This window comes from Astatotilapia calliptera, chromosome 5 (assembly GCF_964374335.1).
Source record: "Astatotilapia calliptera chromosome 5, fAstCal68.1, whole genome shotgun sequence".
NCBI classification, from domain to species: domain Eukaryota; kingdom Metazoa; phylum Chordata; class Actinopteri; order Cichliformes; family Cichlidae; genus Astatotilapia; species Astatotilapia calliptera.
This window is the reverse complement of record NC_137426.1, coordinates 28,988,574-29,014,159: the sequence shown is the minus strand read 5'-3', so window position 1 is coordinate 29,014,159 and position 25,586 is coordinate 28,988,574. Positions and strand designations below refer to the sequence as shown.

Below are 25,586 nucleotides of genomic sequence, written 5' to 3'. Positions count from 1 at the left end.
TTAGCCACAATGGGTTAAACTGGGGAATTCATGGTGCACCCACACACTCACACTTTGTTGGTGTTGAGGGTGGTCCTGTTGGTGAGGGTGGGGTCATCCTGTAAGCTCTTGTGAACTAGCACCACTTCTTCGGTAGCTGTAAGACAACGGAAGAGAGTTCTACCATTGTAAGTGACCGTAGTGTCCTCTGCCTACATAACGATATGGCTGACCTTCTTCATGAAATCCATAGCGTTCTGAGGATGGCGTTTCCAGCTGCCTACCGACGGCTTGAGGACCGAAGCCAAAAGCCTTTCGATATTGTATGTAGCACAGTTGATCGTGCAGACAATGGGTCTTTAAATTACCTCCTGTTTATACAACTTAGGCAAACAACAGAGACTTGCTGTAGCTTCCAGACAAAATCTTTGCTCACTTGTCCACATCCTTGGTGTTTGTCTCTTTAACTGGCCTTGGAGGACCCGCTCTGTCGCATGCCAATGTGTCTTGTGCACAGTAAGTAGATGAGCCTGCCTCTACTCCCTGGTCTTAGGCTATTTATGCAGTGTTAGACAGCATGAAAAGTATGACTGAATTCACTTCTCAGTGAATTCAATCACCTTTGAAGCTTTTTGTCATCTAGAAGAGTTGCAAGTCTTTTTGGGCCCAGCTCCTCTTTTGGTTTTAAAACATGGTAGGTAAATCAATGTTTCTCACCAGTTCGTTTAGCATCTGATTCTGTGGCTTTGGGAAGATTTTAGTAGCTTGGAGGCCTTAAACAGATGATGTCATTTGCAGACTTTTAGGAGTAATCCCAGCCTGTTTAGGTCTGAGGCTAAATCTCAAGCGGTTCCTGTAGTCTGCCATCTTACATGCCACCTGCTTATACTCACGTAGCAGCTTCAGGCAGTCCTTGCCAAAGGGAGGCAAAATGTCTGGATGGATGTTCAACCAACCGCGTAAGGAAATCCGACAAAGTTGATTGTGCTCACCTGGAAACTAGAAACAGTATAAACAGAATCAACATTGTGGGATTTTTCTTACCTGGATGTTTTGAGCCTGCATCAAGAGATTTTGCTTTCTGGAATATTTTGAAGGATTATCTTTGAATTCTGCAGGCGATCGAAGTGTGACCTGACCTCACCTGCCCTTTCAGGGATCGTTGTAGGTGGGCCAGTGGCGCAATGGATAACGCGTCTGACTACGGATCAGAAGATTCTAGGTTCGACTCCTGGCTGGTTCGCAGTGCGTGCTTTTTTTTCGTGTTGGAATGGATACGCTCTTAAATATTGTACAAATTTGGTCAGAGAACAAACTTTGACCTCACCTGACCTCTTGATTTTCTTGGCGGGGGGCCAGTGGCGCAATGGATAACGCATCTGACTACGGATCAGAAGATTCTAGGTTCGACTCCTGGCTGGCTCGAAGTGTCTGCTTGCTTTTGGGCATATTGGGAGCAATGCTGTCAGTTTCGGAGGGTGAAAACCACCGAGGCACAGCGTTTTCAGACAGTTCATCTGAGCTCCTCTGATACTCCTAAAACCATAAGGGATCACCAAAGGTTTTCCTTCAGCCAGAGCTTGTCCTTCGTCTCGCTCAGTTCCCCCGTAGCGTTCTTTGGGTACCTTCCTAGGTTTAACAAATATCCAGCTAGAATGATCACATTTACTCACAGCAGCCAATCTCATGGTGTTCCCTCTGTCTTATAGCGTCCTGATGACATCTAGGTCGTGCTAGGTTGTGGATGATGAGAGTCAAACCTTAAGTACTGTAAGTACTGTATGCGTTGGCTTACACTACGCAATGACTTTCAAATGTCCCCTATTACTGATGGCAATTTCCCAGTCTAAGAAAGCTAGCGTGTCATTTTTCATATCCTTCCTGGTGAACCTGATGTGTTTTTGCACCACCTTAATGTCATCTGTGATTGGTTTTACATCCCGAAATTTGACTTTCACCCAGGCGTCATCCACATATTTGAACCAGTGGTGTTCGAGGACAGGATGACTTAGCAGTCTTTGTTTCCCACTTCCTGCTTATAAGAGTTAGCCACAATGGGTTAAACTGGGGAATTCATGGTGCACCCACACACTCACACTTTGTTGGTGTTGAGGGTGGTCCTGTTGGTGAGGGTGGGGTCATCCTGTAAGCTCTTGTGAACTAGCACCACTTCTCCGGTAGCTGTAAGACAACGGAAGAGAGTTCTACCATTGTAAGTGACCGTAGTGTCCTCTGCCTACATAACGATATGGCTGACCTTCTTCATGAAATCCATAGCGTTCTGAGGATGGCGTTTCCAGCTGCCTACCGACGGCTTGAGGACCGAAGCCAAAAGCCTTTCGATATTGTATGTAGCACAGTTGATCGTGCAGACAATGGGTCTTTAAATTACCTCCTGTTTATACAACTTAGGCAAACAACAGAGACTTGCTGTAGCTTCCAGACAAAATCTTTGCTCACTTGTCCACATCCTTGGTGTTTGTCTCTTTAACTGGCCTTGGAGGACCCGCTCTGTCGCATGCCAATGTGTCTTGTGCACAGTAAGTAGATGAGCCCGCCTCTACTCCCTGGTCTTAGGCTATTTATGCAGTGTTAGACAGCATGAAAAGTATGACTGAATTCACTTCTCAGTGAATTCAATCACCTTTGAAGCTTTTTGTCATCTAGAAGAGTTGCAAGTCTTTTTGGGCCCAGCTCCTCTTTTGGTTTTAAAACATGGTAGGTAAATCAATGTTTCTCACCAGTTCGTTTAGCATCTGATTCTGTGGCTTTGGGAAGATTTTAGTAGCTTGGAGGCCTTAAACAGATGATGTCATTTGCAGACTTTTAGGAGTAATCCCAGCCTGTTTAGGTCTGAGGCTAAATCTCAAGCGGTTCCTGTAGTCTGCCATCTTACATGCCACCTGCTTATACTCACGTAGCAGCTTCAGGCAGTCCTTGCCAAAGGGAGGCAAAATGTCTGGATGGATGTTCAACCAACTGCGTAAGGAAATCCGACAAAGTTGATTGTGCTCACCTGGAAACTAGAAACAGTATAAACAGAATCAACATTGTGGGATTTTTCTTACCTGGATGTTTTGAGCCTGCATCAAGAGATTTTGCTTTCTGGAATATTTTGAAGGATTATCTTTGAATTCTGCAGGCGATCGAAGTGTGACCTGACCTCACCTGCCCTTTCAGGGATCATTGTAGGTGGGCCAGTGGCGCAATGGATAACGCATCTGACTACGGATCAGAAGATTCTAGGTTCGACTCCTGGCTGGCTCGCAACGCGTGCTTTTTTTTCGTGTTGGAATGGATACGCTCTTAAATATTGTACAAATTTGGTCAGAGAACAAACTTTGACCTCACCTGACCTCTTGATTTTCTTGGCGGGGGGCCAGTGGCGCAGTGGATAACGCATCTGACTACGGATCAGAAGATTCTATGTTCGACTCCTGGCTGGCTCGAAGTGTCTGCTTGCTTTTGTGCATATTGGGAGCAATGCTGTCAGTTTCGGAGGGTGAAAACCACCGAGGCACAGCGTTTTCAGACAGTGCATCTGAGCTCCTCTGATATTCCTAAAACCATAAGGGATCACCAAAGGTTTTCCTTCAGCCAGAGCTTGTCCTTCGTCTCGCTCAGTTCCCCCGTAGCGTTCTTTGGGTACCTTCCAAGGTTTAACAAATATCCAGCTAGAATGATCACATTTACTCACAGCAGCCAATCTCATGGTGTTCCCTCTGTCTTATAGCGTCCTGATGACATCTAGGTCGTGCTAGGTTGTGGATGATGAGAGTCAAACCTTAAGTACTGTATGCGTTGGCTTACACTATGCAATGACTTTCAAATGTCCCCTATTACTGATGGCAATTTCCCAGTCTAAGAAAGCTAGCGTGTCATTTTTCATATCCTTCCTGGTGAACCTGATGTGTTTTTGCACCACCTTAATGTCATCTGTGATTGGTTTTACATCCCGAAATTTGACTTTCACCCAGGCGTCATCCACATATTTGAACCAGTGGTGTTCGAGGACAGGATGACTTAGCAGTCTTTGTTTCCCACTTCCTGCTTATAAGAGTTAGCCACAATGGGTTAAACTGGGGAATTCATGGTGCACCCACACACTCACACTTTGTTGGTGTTGAGGGTGGTCCTGTTGGTGAGGGTGGGGTCATCCTGTAAGCTCTTGTGAACTAGCACCACTTCTTCGGTAGCTGTAAGACAACGGAAGAGAGTTCTACCATTGTAAGTGACCGTAGTGTCCTCTGCCTACATAACGATATGGCTGACCTTCTTCATGAAATCCATAGCGTTCTGAGGATGGCGTTTCCAGCTGCCTACCGACGGCTTGAGGACCGAAGCCAAAAGCCTTTCGATATTGTATGTAGCACAGTTGATCGTGCAGACAATGGGTCTTTAAATTACCTCCTGTTTATACAACTTAGGCAAACAACAGAGACTTGCTGTAGCTTCCAGACAAAATCTTTGCTCACTTGTCCACATCCTTGGTGTTTGTCTCTTTAACTGGCCTTGGAGGACCCGCTCTGTCGCATGCCAATGTGTCTTGTGCACAGTAAGTAGATGAGCCTGCCTCTACTCCCTGGTCTTAGGCTATTTATGCAGTGTTAGACAGCATGAAAAGTATGACTGAATTCACTTCTCAGTGAATTCAATCACCTTTGAAGCTTTTTGTCATCTAGAAGAGTTGCAAGTCTTTTTGGGCCCAGCTCCTCTTTTGGTTTTAAAACATGGTAGGTAAATCAATGTTTCTCACCAGTTCGTTTAGCATCTGATTCTGTGGCTTTGGGAAGATTTTAGTAGCTTGGAGGCCTTAAACAGATGATGTCATTTGCAGACTTTTAGGAGTAATCCCAGCCTGTTTAGGTCTGAGGCTAAATCTCAAGCGGTTCCTGTAGTCTGCCATCTTACATGCCACCTGCTTATACTCACGTAGCAGCTTCAGGCAGTCCTTGCCAAAGGGAGGCAAAATGTCTGGATGGATGTTCAACCAACCGCGTAAGGAAATCCGACAAAGTTGATTGTGCTCACCTGGAAACTAGAAACAGTATAAACAGAATCAACATTGTGGGATTTTTCTTACCTGGATGTTTTGAGCCTGCATCAAGAGATTTTGCTTTCTGGAATATTTTGAAGGATTATCTTTGAATTCTGCAGGCGATCGAAGTGTGACCTGACCTCACCTGCCCTTTCAGGGATCGTTGTAGGTGGGCCAGTGGCGCAATGGATAACGCGTCTGACTACGGATCAGAAGATTCTAGGTTCGACTCCTGGCTGGTTCGCAGTGCGTGCTTTTTTTTCGTGTTGGAATGGATACGCTCTTAAATATTGTAAAAATTTGGTCAGAGAACAAACTTTGACCTCACCTGACCTTTTGATTTTCTTGGCGGGGGGCCAGTGGCGCAATGAATAAAGCATCTGACTACGGATCGGAAGATTCTAGGTTCGACTCCTGGCTGGCTCGAAGTGTCTGCTTGCTTTTGTGCATATTGGGAACAATGCTGTCAGTTTCGGAGGGTGAAAACCACCGAGGCACAGCGTTTTCAGACAGTGCATCTGAGCTCCTCTGATACTCCTAAAACCATAAGGGATCACCAAAGGTTTTCCTTCAGCCAGAGCTTGTCCTTCGTCTCGCTCAGTTCCCCCGTAGCGTTCTTTGGGTACCTTCCAAGGTTTAACAAATATCCAGCTAGAATGATCACATTTACTCACAGCAGCCAATCTCATGGTGTTCCCTCTGTCTTATAGCGTCCTGATGACATCTAGGTCGTGCTAGGTTGTGGATGATGAGAGTCAAACCTTAAGTACTGTAAGTACTGTATGCGTTGGCTTACACTACGCAATGACTTTCAAATGTCCCCTATTACTGATGGCAATTTCCCAGTCTAAGAAAGCTAGCGTGTCATTTTTCATATCCTTCCTGGTGAACTTGATGTGTTTTTGCACCACCTTAATGTCATCTGTGATTGGTTTTACATCCCGAAATTTGACTTTCACCCAGGCGTCATCCACATATTTGAACCAGTGGTGTTCGAGGACAGGATGACTTAGCAGTCTTTGTTTCCCACTTCCTGCTTATAAGAGTTAGCCACAATGGGTTAAACTGGGGAATTCATGGTGCACCCACACACTCACACTTTGTTGGTGTTGAGGGTGGTCCTGTTGGTGAGGGTGGGGTCATCCTGTAAGCTCTTGTGAACTAGCACCACTTCTTCGGTAGCTGTAAGACAACGGAAGAGAGTTCTACCATTGTAAGTGACCGTAGTGTCCTCTGCCTACATAACGATATGGCTGACCTTCTTCATGAAATCCATAGCGTTCTGAGGATGGCGTTTCCAGCTGCCTACCGACGGCTTGAGGACCGAAGCCAAAAGCCTTTCGATATTGTATGTAGCACAGTTGATCGTGCAGACAATGGGTCTTTAAATTACCTCCTGTTTATACAACTTAGGCAAACAACAGAGACTTGCTGTAGCTTCCAGACAAAATCTTTGCTTACTTGTCCACATCCTTGGTGTTTGTCTCTTTAACTGGCCTTGGAGGACCCGCTCTGTCGCATGCCAATGTGTCTTGTGCACAGTAAGTAGTTGAGCCTGCCTCTACTCCCTGGTCTTAGGCTATTTATGCAGTGTTAGACAGCATGAAAAGTATGACTGAATTCACTTCTCAGTGAATTCAATCACCTTTGAAGCTTTTTGTCATCTAGAAGAGTTGCAAGTCTTTTTGGGCCCAGCTCCTCTTTTGGTTTTAAAACATGGTAGGTAAATCAATGTTTCTCACCAGTTCGTTTAGCATCTGATTCTGTGGCTTTGGGAAGATTTTAGTAGCTTGGAGGCCTTAAACAGATGATGTCATTTGCAGACTTTTAGGAGTAATCCCAGCCTGTTTAGGTCTGAGGCTAAATCTCAAGCGGTTCCTGTAGTCTGCCATCTTACATGCCACCTGCTTATACTCACGTAGCAGCTTCAGGCAGTCCTTGCCAAAGGGAGGCAAAATGTCTGGATGGATGTTCAACCAACCGCGTAAGGAAATCCGACAAGGTTGATTGTGCTCACCTGGAAACTGGAAACAGTATAAACAGAATCAACATTGTGGGATTTTTCTTACCTGGATGTTTTGAGCCTGCATCAAGAGATTTTGCTTTCTGGAATATTTTGAAGGATTATCTTTGAATTCTGCAGGCGATCGAAGTGTGACCTGACCTCACCTGCCCTTTCAGGGATCGTTGTAGGTGGGCCAGTGGCGCAATGGATAACGCGTCTGACTACGGATCAGAAGATTCTAGGTTCGACTCCTGGCTGGTTCGCAGTGCGTGCTTTTTTTTCGTGTTGGAATGGATACGCTCTTAAATATTGTACAAATTTGGTCAGAGAACAAACTTTGACCTCACCTGACCTCTTGATTTTCTTGGCGGGGGGCCAGTGGCGCAATGGATAACGCATCTGACTACGGATCAGAAGATTCTAGGTTCGACTCCTGGCTGGCTCGAAGTGTCTGCTTGCTTTTGTGCATATTGGGAGCAATGCTGTCAGTTTCGGAGGGTGAAAACCACCGAGGCACAGCGTTTTCAGACAGTGCATCTGAGCTCCTCTGATATTCCTAAAACCATAAGGGATCACCAAAGGTTTTCCTTCAGCCAGAGCTTGTCCTTCGTCTCGCTCAGTTCCCCCGTAGCGTTCTTTGGGTACCTTCCTAGGTTTAACAAATATCCAGCTAGAATGATCACATTTACTCACAGCAGCCAATCTCATGGTGTTCCCTCTGTCTTATAGCGTCCTGATGACATCTAGGTCGTGCTAGGTTGTGGATGATGAGAGTCAAACCTTAAGTACTGTAAGTACTGTATGCGTTGGCTTACACTACGCAATGACTTTCAAATGTCCCCTATTACTGATGGCAATTTCCCAGTCTAAGAAAGCTAGCGTGTCATTTTTCATATCCTTCCTGGTGAACCTGATGTGTTTTTGCACCACCTTAATGTCATCTGTGATTGGTTTTACATCCCGAAATTTGACTTTCACCCAGGCGTCATCCACATATTTGAACCAGTGGTGTTCGAGGACAGGATGACTTAGCAGTCTTTGTTTCCCACTTCCTGCTTATAAGAGTTAGCCACAATGGGTTAAACTGGGGAATTCATGGTGCACCCACACACTCACACTTTGTTGGTGTTGAGGGTGGTCCTGTTGGTGAGGGTGGGGTCATCCTGTAAGCTCTTGTGAACTAGCACCACTTCTTCGGTAGCTGTAAGACAACGGAAGAGAGTTCTACCATTGTAAGTGACCGTAGTGTCCTCTGCCTACATAACGATATGGCTGACCTTCTTCATGAAATCCATAGCGTTCTGAGGATGGCGTTTCCAGCTGCCTACCGACGGCTTGAGGACCGAAGCCAAAAGCCTTTCGATATTGTATGTAGCACAGTTGATCGTGCAGACAATGGGTCTTTAAATTACCTCCTGTTTATACAACTTAGGCAAACAACAGAGACTTGCTGTAGCTTCCAGACAAAATCTTTGCTCACTTGTCCACATCCTTGGTGTTTGTCTCTTTAACTGGCCTTGGAGGACCCGCTCTGTCGCATGCCAATGTGTCTTGTGCACAGTAAGTAGATGAGCCTGCCTCTACTCCCTGGTCTTAGGCTATTTATGCAGTGTTAGACAGCATGAAAAGTATGACTGAATTCACTTCTCAGTGAATTCAATCACCTTTGAAGCTTTTTGTCATCTAGAAGAGTTGCAAGTCTTTTTGGGCCCAGCTCCTCTTTTGGTTTTAAAACATGGTAGGTAAATCAATGTTTCTCACCAGTTCGTTTAGCATCTGATTCTGTGGCTTTGGGAAGATTTTAGTAGCTTGGAGGCCTTAAACAGATGATGTCATTTGCAGACTTTTAGGAGTAATCCCAGCCTGTTTAGGTCTGAGGCTAAATCTCAAGCGGTTCCTGTAGTCTGCCATCTTACATGCCACCTGCTTATACTCACGTAGCAGCTTCAGGCAGTCCTTGCCAAAGGGAGGCAAAATGTCTGGATGGATGTTCAACCAACCGCGTAAGGAAATCCGACAAAGTTGATTGTGCTCACCTGGAAACTAGAAACAGTATAAACAGAATCAACATTGTGGGATTTTTCTTACCTGGATGTTTTGAGCCTGCATCAAGAGATTTTGCTTTCTGGAATATTTTGAAGGATTATCTTTGAATTCTGCAGGCGATCGAAGTGTGACCTGACCTCACCTGCCCTTTCAGGGATCGTTGTAGGTGGGCCAGTGGCGCAATGGATAACGCGTCTGACTACGGATCAGAAGATTCTAGGTTCGACTCCTGGCTGGTTCGCAGTGCGTGCTTTTTTTTCGTGTTGGAATGGATACGCTCTTAAATATTGTACAAATTTGGTCAGAGAACAAACTTTGACCTCACCTGACCTCTTGATTTTCTTGGCGGGGGGCCAGTGGCGCAATGGATAACGCATCTGACTACGGATCAGAAGATTCTAGGTTCGACTCCTGGCTGGCTCGAAGTGTCTGCTTGCTTTTGTGCATATTGGGAGCAATGCTGTCAGTTTCGGAGGGTGAAAACCACCGAGGCACAGCGTTTTCAGACAGTTCATCTGAGCTCCTCTGATACTCCTAAAACCATAAGGGATCACCAAAGGTTTTCCTTCAGCCAGAGCTTGTCCTTCGTCTCGCTCAGTTCCCCCGTAGCGTTCTTTGGGTACCTTCCTAGGTTTAACAAATATCCAGCTAGAATGATCACATTTACTCACAGCAGCCAATCTCATGGTGTTCCCTCTGTCTTATAGCGTCCTGATGACATCTAGGTCGTGCTAGGTTGTGGATGATGAGAGTCAAACCTTAAGTACTGTAAGTACTGTATGCGTTGGCTTACACTACGCAATGACTTTCAAATGTCCCCTATTACTGATGGCAATTTCCCAGTCTAAGAAAGCTAGCGTGTCATTTTTCATATCCTTCCTGGTGAACCTGATGTGTTTTTGCACCACCTTAATGTCATCTGTGATTGGTTTTACATCCCGAAATTTGACTTTCACCCAGGCGTCATCCACATATTTGAACCAGTGGTGTTCGAGGACAGGATGACTTAGCAGTCTTTGTTTCCCACTTCCTGCTTATAAGAGTTAGCCACAATGGGTTAAACTGGGGAATTCATGGTGCACCCACACACTCACACTTTGTTGGTGTTGAGGGTGGTCCTGTTGGTGAGGGTGGGGTCATCCTGTAAGCTCTTGTGAACTAGCACCACTTCTCCGGTAGCTGTAAGACAACGGAAGAGAGTTCTACCATTGTAAGTGACCGTAGTGTCCTCTGCCTACATAACGATATGGCTGACCTTCTTCATGAAATCCATAGCGTTCTGAGGATGGCGTTTCCAGCTGCCTACCGACGGCTTGAGGACCGAAGCCAAAAGCCTTTCGATATTGTATGTAGCACAGTTGATCGTGCAGACAATGGGTCTTTAAATTACCTCCTGTTTATACAACTTAGGCAAACAACAGAGACTTGCTGTAGCTTCCAGACAAAATCTTTGCTCACTTGTCCACATCCTTGGTGTTTGTCTCTTTAACTGGCCTTGGAGGACCCGCTCTGTCGCATGCCAATGTGTCTTGTGCACAGTAAGTAGATGAGCCCGCCTCTACTCCCTGGTCTTAGGCTATTTATGCAGTGTTAGACAGCATGAAAAGTATGACTGAATTCACTTCTCAGTGAATTCAATCACCTTTGAAGCTTTTTGTCATCTAGAAGAGTTGCAAGTCTTTTTGGGCCCAGCTCCTCTTTTGGTTTTAAAACATGGTAGGTAAATCAATGTTTCTCACCAGTTCGTTTAGCATCTGATTCTGTGGCTTTGGGAAGATTTTAGTAGCTTGGAGGCCTTAAACAGATGATGTCATTTGCAGACTTTTAGGAGTAATCCCAGCCTGTTTAGGTCTGAGGCTAAATCTCAAGCGGTTCCTGTAGTCTGCCATCTTACATGCCACCTGCTTATACTCATGTAGCAGCTTCAGGCAGTCCTTGCCAAAGGGAGGCAAAATGTCTGGATGGATGTTCAACCAACTGCGTAAGGAAATCCGACAAAGTTGATTGTGCTCACCTGGAAACTAGAAACAGTATAAACAGAATCAACATTGTGGGATTTTTCTTACCTGGATGTTTTGAGCCTGCATCAAGAGATTTTGCTTTCTGGAATATTTTGAAGGATTATCTTTGAATTCTGCAGGCGATCGAAGTGTGACCTGACCTCACCTGCCCTTTCAGGGATCATTGTAGGTGGGCCAGTGGCGCAATGGATAACGCATCTGACTACGGATCAGAAGATTCTAGGTTCGACTCCTGGCTGGCTCGCAACGCGTGCTTTTTTTTCGTGTTGGAATGGATACGCTCTTAAATATTGTACAAATTTGGTCAGAGAACAAACTTTGACCTCACCTGACCTCTTGATTTTCTTGGCGGGGGGCCAGTGGCGCAGTGGATAACGCATCTGACTACGGATCAGAAGATTCTATGTTCGACTCCTGGCTGGCTCGAAGTGTCTGCTTGCTTTTGTGCATATTGGGAGCAATGCTGTCAGTTTCGGAGGGTGAAAACCACCGAGGCACAGCGTTTTCAGACAGTGCATCTGAGCTCCTCTGATATTCCTAAAACCATAAGGGATCACCAAAGGTTTTCCTTCAGCCAGAGCTTGTCCTTCGTCTCGCTCAGTTCCCCCGTAGCGTTCTTTGGGTACCTTCCAAGGTTTAACAAATATCCAGCTAGAATGATCACATTTACTCACAGCAGCCAATCTCATGGTGTTCCCTCTGTCTTATAGCGTCCTGATGACATCTAGGTCGTGCTAGGTTGTGGATGATGAGAGTCAAACCTTAAGTACTGTATGCGTTGGCTTACACTATGCAATGACTTTCAAATGTCCCCTATTACTGATGGCAATTTCCCAGTCTAAGAAAGCTAGCGTGTCATTTTTCATATCCTTCCTGGTGAACCTGATGTGTTTTTGCACCACCTTAATGTCATCTGTGATTGGTTTTACATCCCGAAATTTGACTTTCACCCAGGCGTCATCCACATATTTGAACCAGTGGTGTTCGAGGACAGGATGACTTAGCAGTCTTTGTTTCCCACTTCCTGCTTATAAGAGTTAGCCACAATGGGTTAAACTGGGGAATTCATGGTGCACCCACACACTCACACTTTGTTGGTGTTGAGGGTGGTCCTGTTGGTGAGGGTGGGGTCATCCTGTAAGCTCTTGTGAACTAGCACCACTTCTTCGGTAGCTGTAAGACAACGGAAGAGAGTTCTACCATTGTAAGTGACCGTAGTGTCCTCTGCCTACATAACGATATGGCTGACCTTCTTCATGAAATCCATAGCGTTCTGAGGATGGCGTTTCCAGCTGCCTACCGACGGCTTGAGGACCGAAGCCAAAAGCCTTTCGATATTGTATGTAGCACAGTTGATCGTGCAGACAATGGGTCTTTAAATTACCTCCTGTTTATACAACTTAGGCAAACAACAGAGACTTGCTGTAGCTTCCAGACAAAATCTTTGCTCACTTGTCCACATCCTTGGTGTTTGTCTCTTTAACTGGCCTTGGAGGACCCGCTCTGTCGCATGCCAATGTGTCTTGTGCACAGTAAGTAGATGAGCCTGCCTCTACTCCCTGGTCTTAGGCTATTTATGCAGTGTTAGACAGCATGAAAAGTATGACTGAATTCACTTCTCAGTGAATTCAATCACCTTTGAAGCTTTTTGTCATCTAGAAGAGTTGCAAGTCTTTTTGGGCCCAGCTCCTCTTTTGGTTTTAAAACATGGTAGGTAAATCAATGTTTCTCACCAGTTCGTTTAGCATCTGATTCTGTGGCTTTGGGAAGATTTTAGTAGCTTGGAGGCCTTAAACAGATGATGTCATTTGCAGACTTTTAGGAGTAATCCCAGCCTGTTTAGGTCTGAGGCTAAATCTCAAGCGGTTCCTGTAGTCTGCCATCTTACATGCCACCTGCTTATACTCACGTAGCAGCTTCAGGCAGTCCTTGCCAAAGGGAGGCAAAATGTCTGGATGGATGTTCAACCAACCGCGTAAGGAAATCCGACAAAGTTGATTGTGCTCACCTGGAAACTAGAAACAGTATAAACAGAATCAACATTGTGGGATTTTTCTTACCTGGATGTTTTGAGCCTGCATCAAGAGATTTTGCTTTCTGGAATATTTTGAAGGATTATCTTTGAATTCTGCAGGCGATCGAAGTGTGACCTGACCTCACCTGCCCTTTCAGGGATCGTTGTAGGTGGGCCAGTGGCGCAATGGATAACGCGTCTGACTACGGATCAGAAGATTCTAGGTTCGACTCCTGGCTGGTTCGCAGTGCGTGCTTTTTTTTCGTGTTGGAATGGATACGCTCTTAAATATTGTACAAATTTGGTCAGAGAACAAACTTTGACCTCACCTGACCTTTTGATTTTCTTGGCGGGGGGCCAGTGGCGCAATGGATAACGCATCTGACTACGGATCGGAAGATTCTAGGTTCGACTCCTGGCTGGCTCGAAGTGTCTGCTTGCTTTTGTGCATATTGGGAACAATGCTGTCAGTTTCGGAGGGTGAAAACCACCGAGGCACAGCGTTTTCAGACAGTGCATCTGAGCTCCTCTGATACTCCTAAAACCATAAGGGATCACCAAAGGTTTTCCTTCAGCCAGAGCTTGTCCTTCGTCTCGCTCAGTTCCCCCGTAGCGTTCTTTGGGTACCTTCCAAGGTTTAACAAATATCCAGCTAGAATGATCACATTTACTCACAGCAGCCAATCTCATGGTGTTCCCTCTGTCTTATAGCGTCCTGATGACATCTAGGTCGTGCTAGGTTGTGGATGATGAGAGTCAAACCTTAAGTACTGTAAGTACTGTATGCGTTGGCTTACACTACGCAATGACTTTCAAATGTCCCCTATTACTGATGGCAATTTCCCAGTCTAAGAAAGCTAGCGTGTCATTTTTCATATCCTTCCTGGTGAACCTGATGTGTTTTTGCACCACCTTAATGTCATCTGTGATTGGTTTTACATCCCGAAATTTGACTTTCACCCAGGCGTCATCCACATATTTGAACCAGTGGTGTTCGAGGACAGGATGACTTAGCAGTCTTTGTTTCCCACTTCCTGCTTATAAGAGTTAGCCACAATGGGTTAAACTGGGGAATTCATGGTGCACCCACACACTCACACTTTGTTGGTGTTGAGGGTGGTCCTGTTGGTGAGGGTGGGGTCATCCTGTAAGCTCTTGTGAACTAGCACCACTTCTTCGGTAGCTGTAAGACAACGGAAGAGAGTTCTACCATTGTAAGTGACCGTAGTGTCCTCTGCCTACATAACGATACGGCTGACCTTCTTCATGAAATCCATAGCGTTCTGAGGATGGCGTTTCCAGCTGCCTACCGACGGCTTGAGGACCGAAGCCAAAAGCCTTTCGATATTGTATGTAGCACAGTTGATCGTGCAGACAATGGGTCTTTAAATTACCTCCTGTTTATACAACTTAGGCAAACAATAGAGACTTGCTGTAGCTTCCAGACAAAATCTTTGCTCACTTGTCCACATCCTTGGTGTTTGTCTCTTTAACTGGCCTTGGAGGACCCGCTCTGTCGCATGCCAATGTGTCTTGTGCACAGTAAGTAGATGAGCCTGCCTCTACTCCCTGGTCTTAGGCTATTTATGCAGTGTTAGACAGCATGAAAAGTATGACTGAATTCACTTCTCAGTGAATTCAATCACCTTTGAAGCTTTTTGTCATCTAGAAGAGTTGCAAGTCTTTTTGGGCCCAGCTCCTCTTTTGGTTTTAAAACATGGTAGGTAAATCAATGTTTCTCACCAGTTCGTTTAGCATCTGATTCTGTGGCTTTGGGAAGATTTTAGTAGCTTGGAGGCCTTAAACAGATGATGTCATTTGCAGACTTTTAGGAGTAATCCCAGCCTGTTTAGGTCTGAGGCTAAATCTCAAGCGGTTCCTGTAGTCTGCCATCTTACATGCCACCTGCTTATACTCACATAGCAGCAGGCAGTCCTTGCCAAAGGGAGGCAACATGTCTGGATGGATGTTTAACCAGCAGCAGTGACGCAATGGATAATGCATTTTCCTACGGATCAGAAGATTCTAGGTTCGACTCCTGGCTGGCTCGCACCTCGTGCTGTTTTTCGTGTTGGAATGGATACTCTCTTAAATATTGTACAAATTTGGTCAGAGAACAAACTTTGACCTCACCTGACCTTTTGGTTTTCTTGCCCTTTAAGATTAGTTTGTTTACTCATCGCGCCAATGGTAGGATAATTATATAAATAATAACCAAATATTGTTCCAGGTCTGTAAAAGTCCTAACTACATGTGTCAACTGCTATTACATATTTACAGTTACATAATCCTTGAAAGAAATAGATAGTTAATGTATGTTTCCACCTAGCAAAAATTTACAGTTTTATAGTTATAATTCTCAATGAATTTTTCATTTCACTTGATTATTAATCTTCATAAATGCCCATGAAGTGTTATGTGAAGCTTCTTCAAGTGAGCTAAGCTTATTGCATAACATGATTTTGTCGTTGCAGTTAACAGTAAACACTTGTGACAACAGCTCAGAAAATTATGTTTTTGTTTTCTGATATAGATTATTCTGCATCACTAAATCTTCTAAAAGAATAATTTGTTTTGATGTCTTAATTTGTGTGTTTGTTTTTATTGGTGTGTTCATATGTTTTTTTCATCATGTCCTGCCTTTCCAGTTACATATATAATTTTTATAATTTTATAATTTTTCTGTTTTATTTACAATAGTTGTTTGGTGTTTTTGTAGGTATGCTGAGCTGCAGACATACACAAATCTGGATTTTCATCCCATAGAGGATGGTTACTGTGACCTAATAGTTGAAAAACCTACAGTTTTCATGAAACTCGATGCTGGTGAGTAATAAAGATTTACTGGACTCAAATTAAAGCCCTGAAACCTTAACAGAAAGCTTGAATCTTTTACTCTTACTATACTTGAAACTGACGCATTTAAAACCTCATTTAAATGTTGCAGCAATGTATTGACAGCATTTTTTCTGCTTTTATCCACACAAATGAATACTAGTGATATTTTTTGTCTAAAATCAGAGAAAAATTAAAATTAAAATTAAAGAAATCAAAATAGATAGTTCGCAGTCTGCCTTAAATGTGACTTTGCATTGAGCAGTCAAGCACACTGTGTTTGTGTCTACCAGCTTGAATAGGAAACCAAGTCAAGGTGAGATGGAACTTTACCAACAATAACACTATTGTATGAGGGGTTCAGGGTAGTGAAAACATGGAATAGGAGTTGTTACATAGCAAAGACATCGTAGAGAAGCAACAGGTATAGGCCATCGCCAAGATGAAAAGATTAAAAGGAAGGTGAAAATGTAAAAGCTCTGTGAGCTATTCTCATATCCATATTTGATTCTTTAATTCTACTAGAGCAGCTTTGCATGAGTCACAACTCAGAATAATCTTTATTTGTCTTATACTAACCGACCGGTTATTTACTTTGATCATGATTTTTGCTCTCTTTAGGCCAACTCTCTGAGTGTGCCTTCGAAACACAAGCTTTGGTGTTGTACAGGGCCACAGCTGAGATGACAATATTAGTGATATCCCATTTCTATGACATTATAGAGATCTGAGAATTAAAAAACTGTCTGAAAGTGTAACAGTATAATATAATAATAATTATTATTTATATATATATGTATTTTATTTGTTTGTGTAACAGGGGTGAACATGTACCACCATTTCTGTGACTTCATCAACCTATACATCTCCCAGCACATCAATAACTCCTTCAGCTCAGATATCAATATTGTCATGTGGGACACGGTGGGTACCTGATGCTTGCCACTGCTGTTTCAGTGGTGGTTTTAATCTACAATGGGTTTGTTAATTAATTATTTCCATTTAAGAGAAATAATAATGGATAATGAAGTAAATACAATAACTAATAAATAAATTAATAACCTTCCAAATCTTTGTTTTGCTGCACTTAATGCCTAAAATGTTTATGCCACACTTGTCTGTCAGAAGAAGACACAGGGCTGGAGTTTCCCGTTGTCTATTTCCCCATGAATTTATAAACGCCTCTTTCAGAGTTAGAGAAAACTGGCAGGAAGAGGGAAAGCAGTGACCTTTCATCACAAATTGCACAGTGCTGCAAGCTGCCGCATAATAGTGTGGTAATAGATTTTTTGTACAAAAGCAAAACTTCAGAAGAACTGCCTCTGGTGGTGCTTGAGGCATAATGTAGTTAATTTGGATTTTATTGCTTTGTTTTTTTTATTTCTGCTGTGACAGAGATTGAATCAACATTTGTTGCCCATTTTATATGTTTCTCCCAGAGTTTTTATGGTTATGGAGATCTGTTCAGTGAAACGTGGAGGGCCTTCTCAGAGTATGACATCATCCATCTGAAGACTTTTGACTCAAAAAGAGTAGGTATAATCACAACTCTGGCAAACCAGGTATTTTTAGAGGTTCAGGAGAAGATGCCCTGTACCTACACAGCTGTCCTGGAAAATAATTTTGACATTATTCTCTGTTGCTGAGGCCAAAATATAGATGTTCTACCTTTTCTTTGGTGTTTGAACTGCACTATATGTCATGGTCCTGGGCCATGTTGGCACAGTGTTCTTAGTTTCCTTGTACGTTTGTATTTTGTTCCTTGCTTAGGCCATGTTTTCTGAGTTGCCCTGTTGTGTTGTTCCCTAAGTGTTTTCCCTTCATGGCTTTTACCCCCTGTGTGCCCCTCTGTGTATCTGTGAGCCCTCGTCTCTCCTTATGTTTTATCCCATGCTTCCCCTGCCCATTATGTCTAAGTTCTCCCCGTGCTCTCTCTTCCCCCTGTGTGCCCTCTATGTATTTATGAGCCCTCGTCTCCCTTTGTGGTTGTTTCATGTTTCCCCAGCCCGTTATGTCTGTGTTTTCCCCGTGCTCTCTCTCCTCCTGTCTGAACCTCTGTGCACTTCCTGTTTACCTTGTGACTCTCACGCCCGTACATGTCATGTTCAGTTCACCCCGCCCTGTCTCGTTATGATTATCAGTGTCACCTGTGTTCCCCGTGTGTTCCCACTTCCCTCGTTAACCCTCTGTGTAGTTCTGTCTACGTCTCCCTCTGTTCAGCGTGACGTCGTCCCTCATGTTGTGTGGATCTCCCTGTGTCTCTCTACGTATGTTAGTTTACTTTTCCCAGTTTAGTTTTTGTATTTCCCATGTTCTGCCTTCCCAGCATTAAAGCTGTGATTTTGAGTTCATCCCCGTGTCTGCGAGTTTTGCGTTTGGGTCCTCCTCCTGCCTGCCACACAGCCGAGCCTTGACACTATATTTACATAGTCTTACTAATTGCTTAACATGGAGATACACTAATTGACTGGGCAGAGACCAGAATCAGAAAATTATGAACAAATTCAGCCCTGAAATTTGTTCAAATAACAAATTGTCACCTCACCTTACATTTGCTCAGTTTCAGAGGGGGTCAGTGGCACAATGAGCTCAGATGTTCTTGGGTTTGACTCCTGACTTGCTCTGAATGTGTGTGCTCTTTTTGTTTGGTGTTTTTTTTCTTCTTTTTTTCTTTTGGTAGTGTGAAGGATGCTCTCATGAATGTTTTGAACGATTAGTCAGAGATCAAAGTCTGATCTCACAATTCTCATAAAGAATTAATTTATTAAACTAATGAAATCAAGCCAAGTTGCTTAAGAATGGCACAAGAAAGTGCTTCCTAGAGAGTAGAAAAAAATTAGAGTTGATCATTGTTTTAAAGTCAGCTTCCACATGTTTAGGACGATACTACTATTTGCATTTATAATGGCTGAAAATGAAAAATGTGAAAAGTAAAGAAGAAATGGCGGAAATACTCTTCAACTATGTTCTGAGTGTTTATATGGCATAGTTTTCCACAAGAGGGCACTCTGTAAGATCTTTGTTGGCAACACACATATTTGAAATGCCAGTGGTTTGATGAGGGGTAAGGTAAATAAAAAACTAGGAATAACACATGTTAGGAAAACCTGTTTATGTTTAACATGTGTGAAAGGTAAAGAAAACATCCTCGATATTGTAATATCTTATTTTTAAATCCCCAAATATTGGTAAGGGTATCAATCCTTATCAATCCTTCTTATTCTTACTTTTATTTTTTCATGTCTATTTAAGCGCAATTTATGACAGTATGTTTGCACTGAAGCACCGCAGCAATTTCCTAATGTTGTAAACCTGCTCAACATTTGGCAATAAAACCCTTTCTGATTCTGATTCTGATTCTGAATCCTAAAAATCCTTTACTGGTCAGGATCTAATATCATTCCAGTGTCACAAACAATGTGCGGTTTTTGAAAGAGTTGAAACCATCAGGGGATTGTTTGGCTTTTCTGATATGGTAGTACAAGTGTTGTTATAGACTCCCAATACATGCATGCATGTAGATGTCATTATTACAACTTGACAATAATTTCTGCGTCATATCAGATAGTTAAAGTTTGATCTCTTCCCATTTGTGTATAGGTTTGCTTCAAAGATGCCTTCTTCTCCCTTCTCCCAAGAATGAGATATGGTCTTTTTTACAACACTCCTCTTGTAAGTTACCCCCCGCATGTGTGTGTGTGTATGTGTGAAAATTAGTGTAACTACTGAGATTCATATATGTATTTGCTATATGAAAACTGCAGTGTCTTACATCTTCAAACCTGCTTTGTTTGCGTCTCTATCTATTTTTATCTCACATTGCATATATTTAAAGGTCTTTCCTAAATTCAAGATATCTGGTGTAGTCGTAAACATGCAGTTTAGGTCAAATATTTTTGTAATATATTCAAAGGCTCAGCAAGTGCTTATGTTATTTAAATGATAATTCCAAGGAGATTACTACAAAGAGGATCCCACGTAAATATGTGTCGTCCTGTGGTTCCAGCCTTGAGGTGTGAAATATTGATAGGTCAGCCTCAAGCTGCTTTTGATTGCCCCTGCTGCACATCATGTTTATATTCATGTGCTCACATTTACAGCTGCAGTACAACGGTGTGTATGTGATATTCTAAAACCTGAGAAATGCCTCATATGATACTCACTCCAGGGAGATAAGCAAATATCTATACAGCTGTCAGTTTCCCTATGTGTGTAATATACAGTGTATATTTCTTTTATTATTTCTTTTTATCACCGTCCAGTGCAGTAATGTGATGGTATTGCTAGATTCAATTAGTTTTTACTTCATTTCAAATTTCAGAGTAGTATTTATGTATGACTGCATACATATTCTAGTACAATATTTGATATTAAACAGTTAAAAAATAGTTATATAAATGTATGTAATATATAAATTATAAATGTTATTGAAATTGACTCTTTATGTACTGTGTTAATGACAGATCTCAGACTGCTACAGTGAAGGGATGTTTCGGGCATTTTCCCAGCACATCCTGCATCGACTCAACATCACACAAGACAAGCCAAAGGTAGGAACAAAATCTCTAGGGAAACACAGCAATTACTTTTCCTGTGTCCGAGTTATACCATATAATATACATAACACCAAATAATTTCTCATAAATAACATTATGGCTGCACTTCACCACTATAGAGAACCTGTGAAAGCATTCAGAAGTTTCTTTCTTGTGCATAGATCATACTGCTACTGAATCAAGCCTTTGAACAATTATTTTGGTTAAAAAGTTTTCAGTTAAAAGCTCGTTTGCGACCACTTCTGTGGACTCACTGTTTGCATAACAATTAAGATATTGTTTCTTGAGCAGACTTTAGGGAGAGCAGTAGTGCCTCTTACCCTATGTATTCACAATAAAATTGTGGGACTATGTAAGATAAAAGTACTTACTGAGCTGCTTTGGTGGTCTCAGGTAAAATTTGATTTGCTCATTGATATCATGGGTTTGATTCATGGAAAAGGCTAAACTGTAATCAGTGGGACATTGACTAATACATTCAGTAAATAAAGACTAAGCATAAGTTGGATGTATTTTAAATTTTTTTCTTTGCTAATGCACGTTTATCTCATCTTATAATGTCTATATTAAAATGTTTATTTTTCTGTAAAGCCATTTTCAGAAACAGCAGGTCTGATGCAATGGGTAATGCCTCTTCAGGCTACGAGTTTAACAGTAAGAGCAGGTAAAACATTATGAGTGAAGGATGGTCTCCTTTTGAGGGATTTATTGCCACAGGTTCAGGCTGGTGTCTGTTTATTTAGTCTTTGTCTTTGACTTCTCTAGAGAGGTGGATGGGACTTTTGTCTTCTGTTAGAATTGCTAAGCTTAAAGACTAACAAAAGCACAAATAGGAACAAAACATTTTGCACATACATTTTAACATTTTCCCCCAGTGACATTGCTTATTTTATTGTGTCTTACTTTGTCTTAGCTTTCATGGCACTTAATGTTCTTATTTCTTTTACTCTTTTTGTGTACAGTATTTTGTGACTGTTTGTTTGTGAAAAGCACTTAATAAATAAACTTTACTTATTTTATTTACTTACTTGCTTACAGCTACAACCTGTGGACAAGGGTCTGGAAAGTTCGTCATAGAGCCTACAAATGGCCAATGCACTTTAAGAACCTGTAGATTTTATTTTTTTTCTTGTTTTTTTTTACAGTTAACATGAATATGTGGAAGCAAATAGCCCACCGGTAGAAGTGTCTTGAATCTTCTGCAGCCAGAGTCTCGTTAATGGTCTAGTGGTTAAGATTTGGTGCTCTTGCTGCCATAGTCTGGATTCAATTTCTGATAGGGAATGTCAAGTTTTTTCCCAGGTTGCAGTTGAATACCCTAAAAAATTTCCTTTTCCTAATTCCGCTTCTTTTCTACAGCGGTTAGCTCAAGGCTTTTCATATTGTATGATTATAGCCCTGTAAGACAAGAGGGTCTCTCTCATATCGCTCTCTTTTTCTAACTGCTTTTTCCTCACTTTGGTGGAAAATGTAATGAAATCAAGGAAAGGTTTGAAGAAGATTTTACAAGGTCTTAGGAAAATAGAAGCATGTTGCTTAAAGAATCCCAACTGCACTTACCAACTCCCTAAGAGCGTGATGGGAGATCTGTGCCATTTTGAAACTAGAGTTTCAAAAAGATGGACTACAAAGTGCATGTTTTACTTTATCTCAACGTGTTCTCACCATGTTTTTTTCATGCGGGTCATATAGTACATAATATAATGTCATATTCTTAAAATATGACATTATATTATAGAAAATGAACATATAGCCTATAAAAGAAAATACATTATTCTTTCTTTCCTTTCCTAGTGATTCAGTTCCTCCTTTCTGTAAAGGCTTTCGATGACTGAAATGCAATTCCCTCCATTAATCAATTATCCAACTCAGGGTGGGTGGGTAAGCATCTGGGTCCTATCCCAGCTGACCTGAAGTAAAAATTAATTTACTGATAATTCAAAATGCTTGCAATAATGGAAACGGAACTATGGCAAATCGTAAAGGTGGTTTATTTTAATACAGTGTAATACAACCTATAATCTTCACTCAAGGCAACACCTGAACAGGAAGAAGATTTCGCTGCAGCATTGAAAACAATTTATCAAGTTAATGCATGAGGTGGAAAACAGTTTTAATTAACATTTACATGGTCTGTTCTATCTCTTGTGTTTTGTTGATCACTGCTCTAAGTAGTAGGACGGTATTATCGTCTCTCCTTTCATTAAGGATAGTCCACTGAAGCTTATGCTAAATGAGGTAATTAAGAAACAAGGTAACTAAATTTTCTTTGTATCTGGACACAAATACTTCCAGGGAACCTTCCTAAGCAAAACTGACTATTCGGCTGCACCCATAATTTGTAGAAGCAAATTACACACGTGGACGCTCTAATGCTTGGCAGTTGAGTATTACACCGACATTATGGATGTGCACTATAAACTTCAATAGGAAGTCTTTAGGAATAAGGAAAAGAAACATAATTTCCTCTTCCATATTCTGTAAGTAACATTCAGAAACATCTGGCCCAGACTCTGCAAAAGTCCACGATCGATGCCTTTAAAAATGTTTGCCTTGATGGCACCTCCTCTTTTGCACTGAGTCTGCCATCATTTGCCATCAGCAGTAAGTGTAACATAACCACGATGTTGACTTCTACAATAGTTGATTGGTTATTGGATACTAAGTGCATCAATGACACTACACCTACCCCAACACCCACCTCACCCCAACCTGATATAGTACTTTCTGAAAGAGTACACGCATAACTGTATACTGACAGTGCCATGCACTCACTTCCTTATTCATATTCTTCATCTATAACTCTCCAGACCTCCTCATAAGTGCTTTATGGTGCCATGCTTGTAATGATTGACTGTATCTTTATGACCAGCGAGGCCCGATAACTTCTTCCTTCCTGTGAAGCAGCTCATTGGGTATTCATATTCTTCACTGGAAATATGCTAAGAGGCTTTTCAGTGAGACACGGGGCTACGGGCGATAGCAGGCTGGCAACTGAATGAGAGGTCTTCCCAGCCCTGACCCTCTTCCCAGCTCTTTCTTTCATCCTTAGATTAATGACATCAGGCAGAAACTCACGCTGCTCTCCTTTATTGTGTCCTATCCATTTGCTACTGCCATCCCACTCCTTCTATCTCACCTCATCTTAATTTGCTGTCTTTTTGTTTCGCTCAATTGGCTTTTCCCCAATACTCTTTGAAATATATTTGAATTCGAAAAAGAGAAATTGTGTCTGTACTGATTGCATATATAATTACCACTGAGGTATAATAGTTTGGTTTTTTTGTATTTAGATTATTTCACTGGTTTGAACTTCCTGCATTTATTTTGATGATAAGCTAATGAAGGGCCCTTACTGTTTAACAGTATGTTACAGATTGTGACCCCTCCAAAAGTCTAAATACTCTTTCTGATCACAAGATGGCAGTAGTAGACCGTGAAAAGAAATATCCCTAAGCTGGCTGTCTGGACTAATAAGATTATTTCAGGAAAAAAAATCTCATTGTCACATTAAAAATTGGACTCTAAACGTGATTTTAGGCTATTGAGATTATCCACTGCGCTGTAAGTGCGTTAATTTGTATGAGCACCATGTTTTCCCAGCTGTCTATCTCTTGTTTGTCCTTGGCTGATTGTTTATTGGGTGCGTTGCTGTTTCCAGGAGGGGCGTGTTCGTGTCACCCTGCTTGCACGCAGCACAGAATACAGAAGGATACTAAACCAAATGGAGGTGAGTCCAGCACCACTGGCCCTTCTCTTTGTCTCTTTCTTCCGTGTACCTGTTCTTCACTCTGCAGGACAGGCGGCACAGAACTCTCCTGTTTTCTTACCGCTTGTCCTCCTTTTTCTTTCTCTTTGTCTTCTGTCTCTTTTACATTTCTGTCTTTACTTTATACAACTCCCTCACACCTCCTCCTTCAGCTATCGATTTACTGCCCACCTCTGTTAAGTGCCTATTTAAAATCTTATTTGTTATAAAAAGTATGAGTAAAAAACAAGGCTTGTGATTTATATTGTCACTGTCTGTATTTGTTTGCTGTCTCATTGATCACAGAACCTGTTCTTTTGTTGTTGTTACAGCTGGTAAATGCCCTCAAGACTGTGCCTTCACTGGAGGTCAATGTGGTAGACTACAAATACAAGTGAGTTATAGAGCGCTGGCTACACGAGTCTAGGAAGCTTTCAGTGCTGCTCAGCATTGGTCACCACACATTGTTATACAGCTGTGTGTAAGAATAAAGGAATCAGTCACAATGACTGATGTGTAACTCATTGTCTGTCTTTCAGGGATGTTCCCTTCCTGGAGCAGCTGAGGATCACCCACAACTCTGACATCTTTATAGGGATGCACGGGGCTGGTCTCACCCACCTCCTCTTCCTCCCTGACTGGTCTGTCATCTTTGAGCTGTGAGTGACATTGTCCATCTGTGTGTCAGCTGTACACATGCATGTGTGTATAGTTGTGTGTATGTGTGAGTAAAAGCCAGGTGGAGCACAGGCACGGGGAGAGCAGTTTGTTTTGCAGCCTGCTCTGTCCAAAGTACCCCTCAGCCACACCTGGCAATCCTCAGCAAAGGAGCTACTTGAAATGTGTGTGTGTGTGTGTGTGTGTGTGTGTGTGTGTGTGTGTGTGTGTGTGTGTGTGTGTGTGTGTGTGTGTGTGTGTGTGTGTGTGTGTGTGTGTGTAGAAGCATAGAGAGAGTTGGGTGTAGATTTTGGAGGGTGACACAAAGGAAGAAGCACTGTGTGCATAGAGAAAGAGAGACAGAGAGAGAGAAATTGAGCTAGAACGAGGGAAAGAGAGGCAGATCGAGGCGAGCAAGAGATAAAGTGTCTGCATCCGTCCCTCCTAGATATAACTGTCAGGATGAGAGCTGCTATCGAGATTTGGCTCGGCTGCGGGGCATTCGATACGTGACTTGGCAGAAAATGGACAAAGTGCTCCCACAGGACAAGGTAGGGGAAACTCCTGTATACGCCATTAGCTTCCCAGTACCCCAGCAGCAGCTTTGGTAATTCATCTCACCTGTGTAACATAAGTGTACACACACTTAACCTCACATGTGCACACTGAATTATGTGCAGTTATTGG

The 25,586-nt window shown here is 42.5% G+C and overlaps 1 protein-coding gene and 13 non-coding genes across 14 annotated transcripts in view; all 14 read left to right on the top strand.

Moving 5' to 3' along the window:
• Positions 1 to 25,586, top strand: part of eogt (EGF domain-specific O-linked N-acetylglucosamine (GlcNAc) transferase) — a 42,208-nt gene that overhangs the window by 15,385 nt on the left and 1,237 nt on the right. Inside the window, exons 7-15 of the mRNA XM_026168681.2 lie at positions 15,823 to 15,929; positions 16,759 to 16,862; positions 17,378 to 17,470; positions 19,539 to 19,610; positions 20,402 to 20,488; positions 24,156 to 24,224; positions 24,575 to 24,636; positions 24,782 to 24,901; positions 25,348 to 25,450. Coding sequence (XP_026024466.1) covers positions 15,823 to 15,929; positions 16,759 to 16,862; positions 17,378 to 17,470; positions 19,539 to 19,610; positions 20,402 to 20,488; positions 24,156 to 24,224; positions 24,575 to 24,636; positions 24,782 to 24,901; positions 25,348 to 25,450 — 817 coding nt within the window. The remainder of the gene's footprint in view (positions 1 to 15,822; positions 15,930 to 16,758; positions 16,863 to 17,377; positions 17,471 to 19,538; positions 19,611 to 20,401; positions 20,489 to 24,155; positions 24,225 to 24,574; positions 24,637 to 24,781; positions 24,902 to 25,347; positions 25,451 to 25,586) is intronic.
• Positions 1,150 to 1,222, top strand: trnar-acg (transfer RNA arginine (anticodon ACG)). The gene has a single exon. It is a non-coding gene; the product is annotated as a tRNA-Arg (tRNA).
• On the top strand, positions 1,332 to 1,404 carry trnar-acg (transfer RNA arginine (anticodon ACG)). The gene has a single exon. It is a non-coding gene; the product is annotated as a tRNA-Arg (tRNA).
• trnar-acg (transfer RNA arginine (anticodon ACG)) lies at positions 3,174 to 3,246 on the top strand. The gene has a single exon. It is a non-coding gene; the product is annotated as a tRNA-Arg (tRNA).
• On the top strand, positions 3,356 to 3,428 carry trnar-acg (transfer RNA arginine (anticodon ACG)). The gene has a single exon. It is a non-coding gene; the product is annotated as a tRNA-Arg (tRNA).
• Positions 5,189 to 5,261, top strand: trnar-acg (transfer RNA arginine (anticodon ACG)). The gene has a single exon. It is a non-coding gene; the product is annotated as a tRNA-Arg (tRNA).
• trnar-acg (transfer RNA arginine (anticodon ACG)) lies at positions 7,213 to 7,285 on the top strand. Its single transcript has one exon. It is a non-coding gene; the product is annotated as a tRNA-Arg (tRNA).
• trnar-acg (transfer RNA arginine (anticodon ACG)) lies at positions 7,395 to 7,467 on the top strand. The gene has a single exon. It is a non-coding gene; the product is annotated as a tRNA-Arg (tRNA).
• trnar-acg (transfer RNA arginine (anticodon ACG)) lies at positions 9,237 to 9,309 on the top strand. Its single transcript has one exon. It is a non-coding gene; the product is annotated as a tRNA-Arg (tRNA).
• On the top strand, positions 9,419 to 9,491 carry trnar-acg (transfer RNA arginine (anticodon ACG)). Its single transcript has one exon. It is a non-coding gene; the product is annotated as a tRNA-Arg (tRNA).
• On the top strand, positions 11,261 to 11,333 carry trnar-acg (transfer RNA arginine (anticodon ACG)). The gene has a single exon. It is a non-coding gene; the product is annotated as a tRNA-Arg (tRNA).
• Positions 11,443 to 11,515, top strand: trnar-acg (transfer RNA arginine (anticodon ACG)). Its single transcript has one exon. It is a non-coding gene; the product is annotated as a tRNA-Arg (tRNA).
• Positions 13,276 to 13,348, top strand: trnar-acg (transfer RNA arginine (anticodon ACG)). The gene has a single exon. It is a non-coding gene; the product is annotated as a tRNA-Arg (tRNA).
• Positions 13,458 to 13,530, top strand: trnar-acg (transfer RNA arginine (anticodon ACG)). The gene has a single exon. It is a non-coding gene; the product is annotated as a tRNA-Arg (tRNA).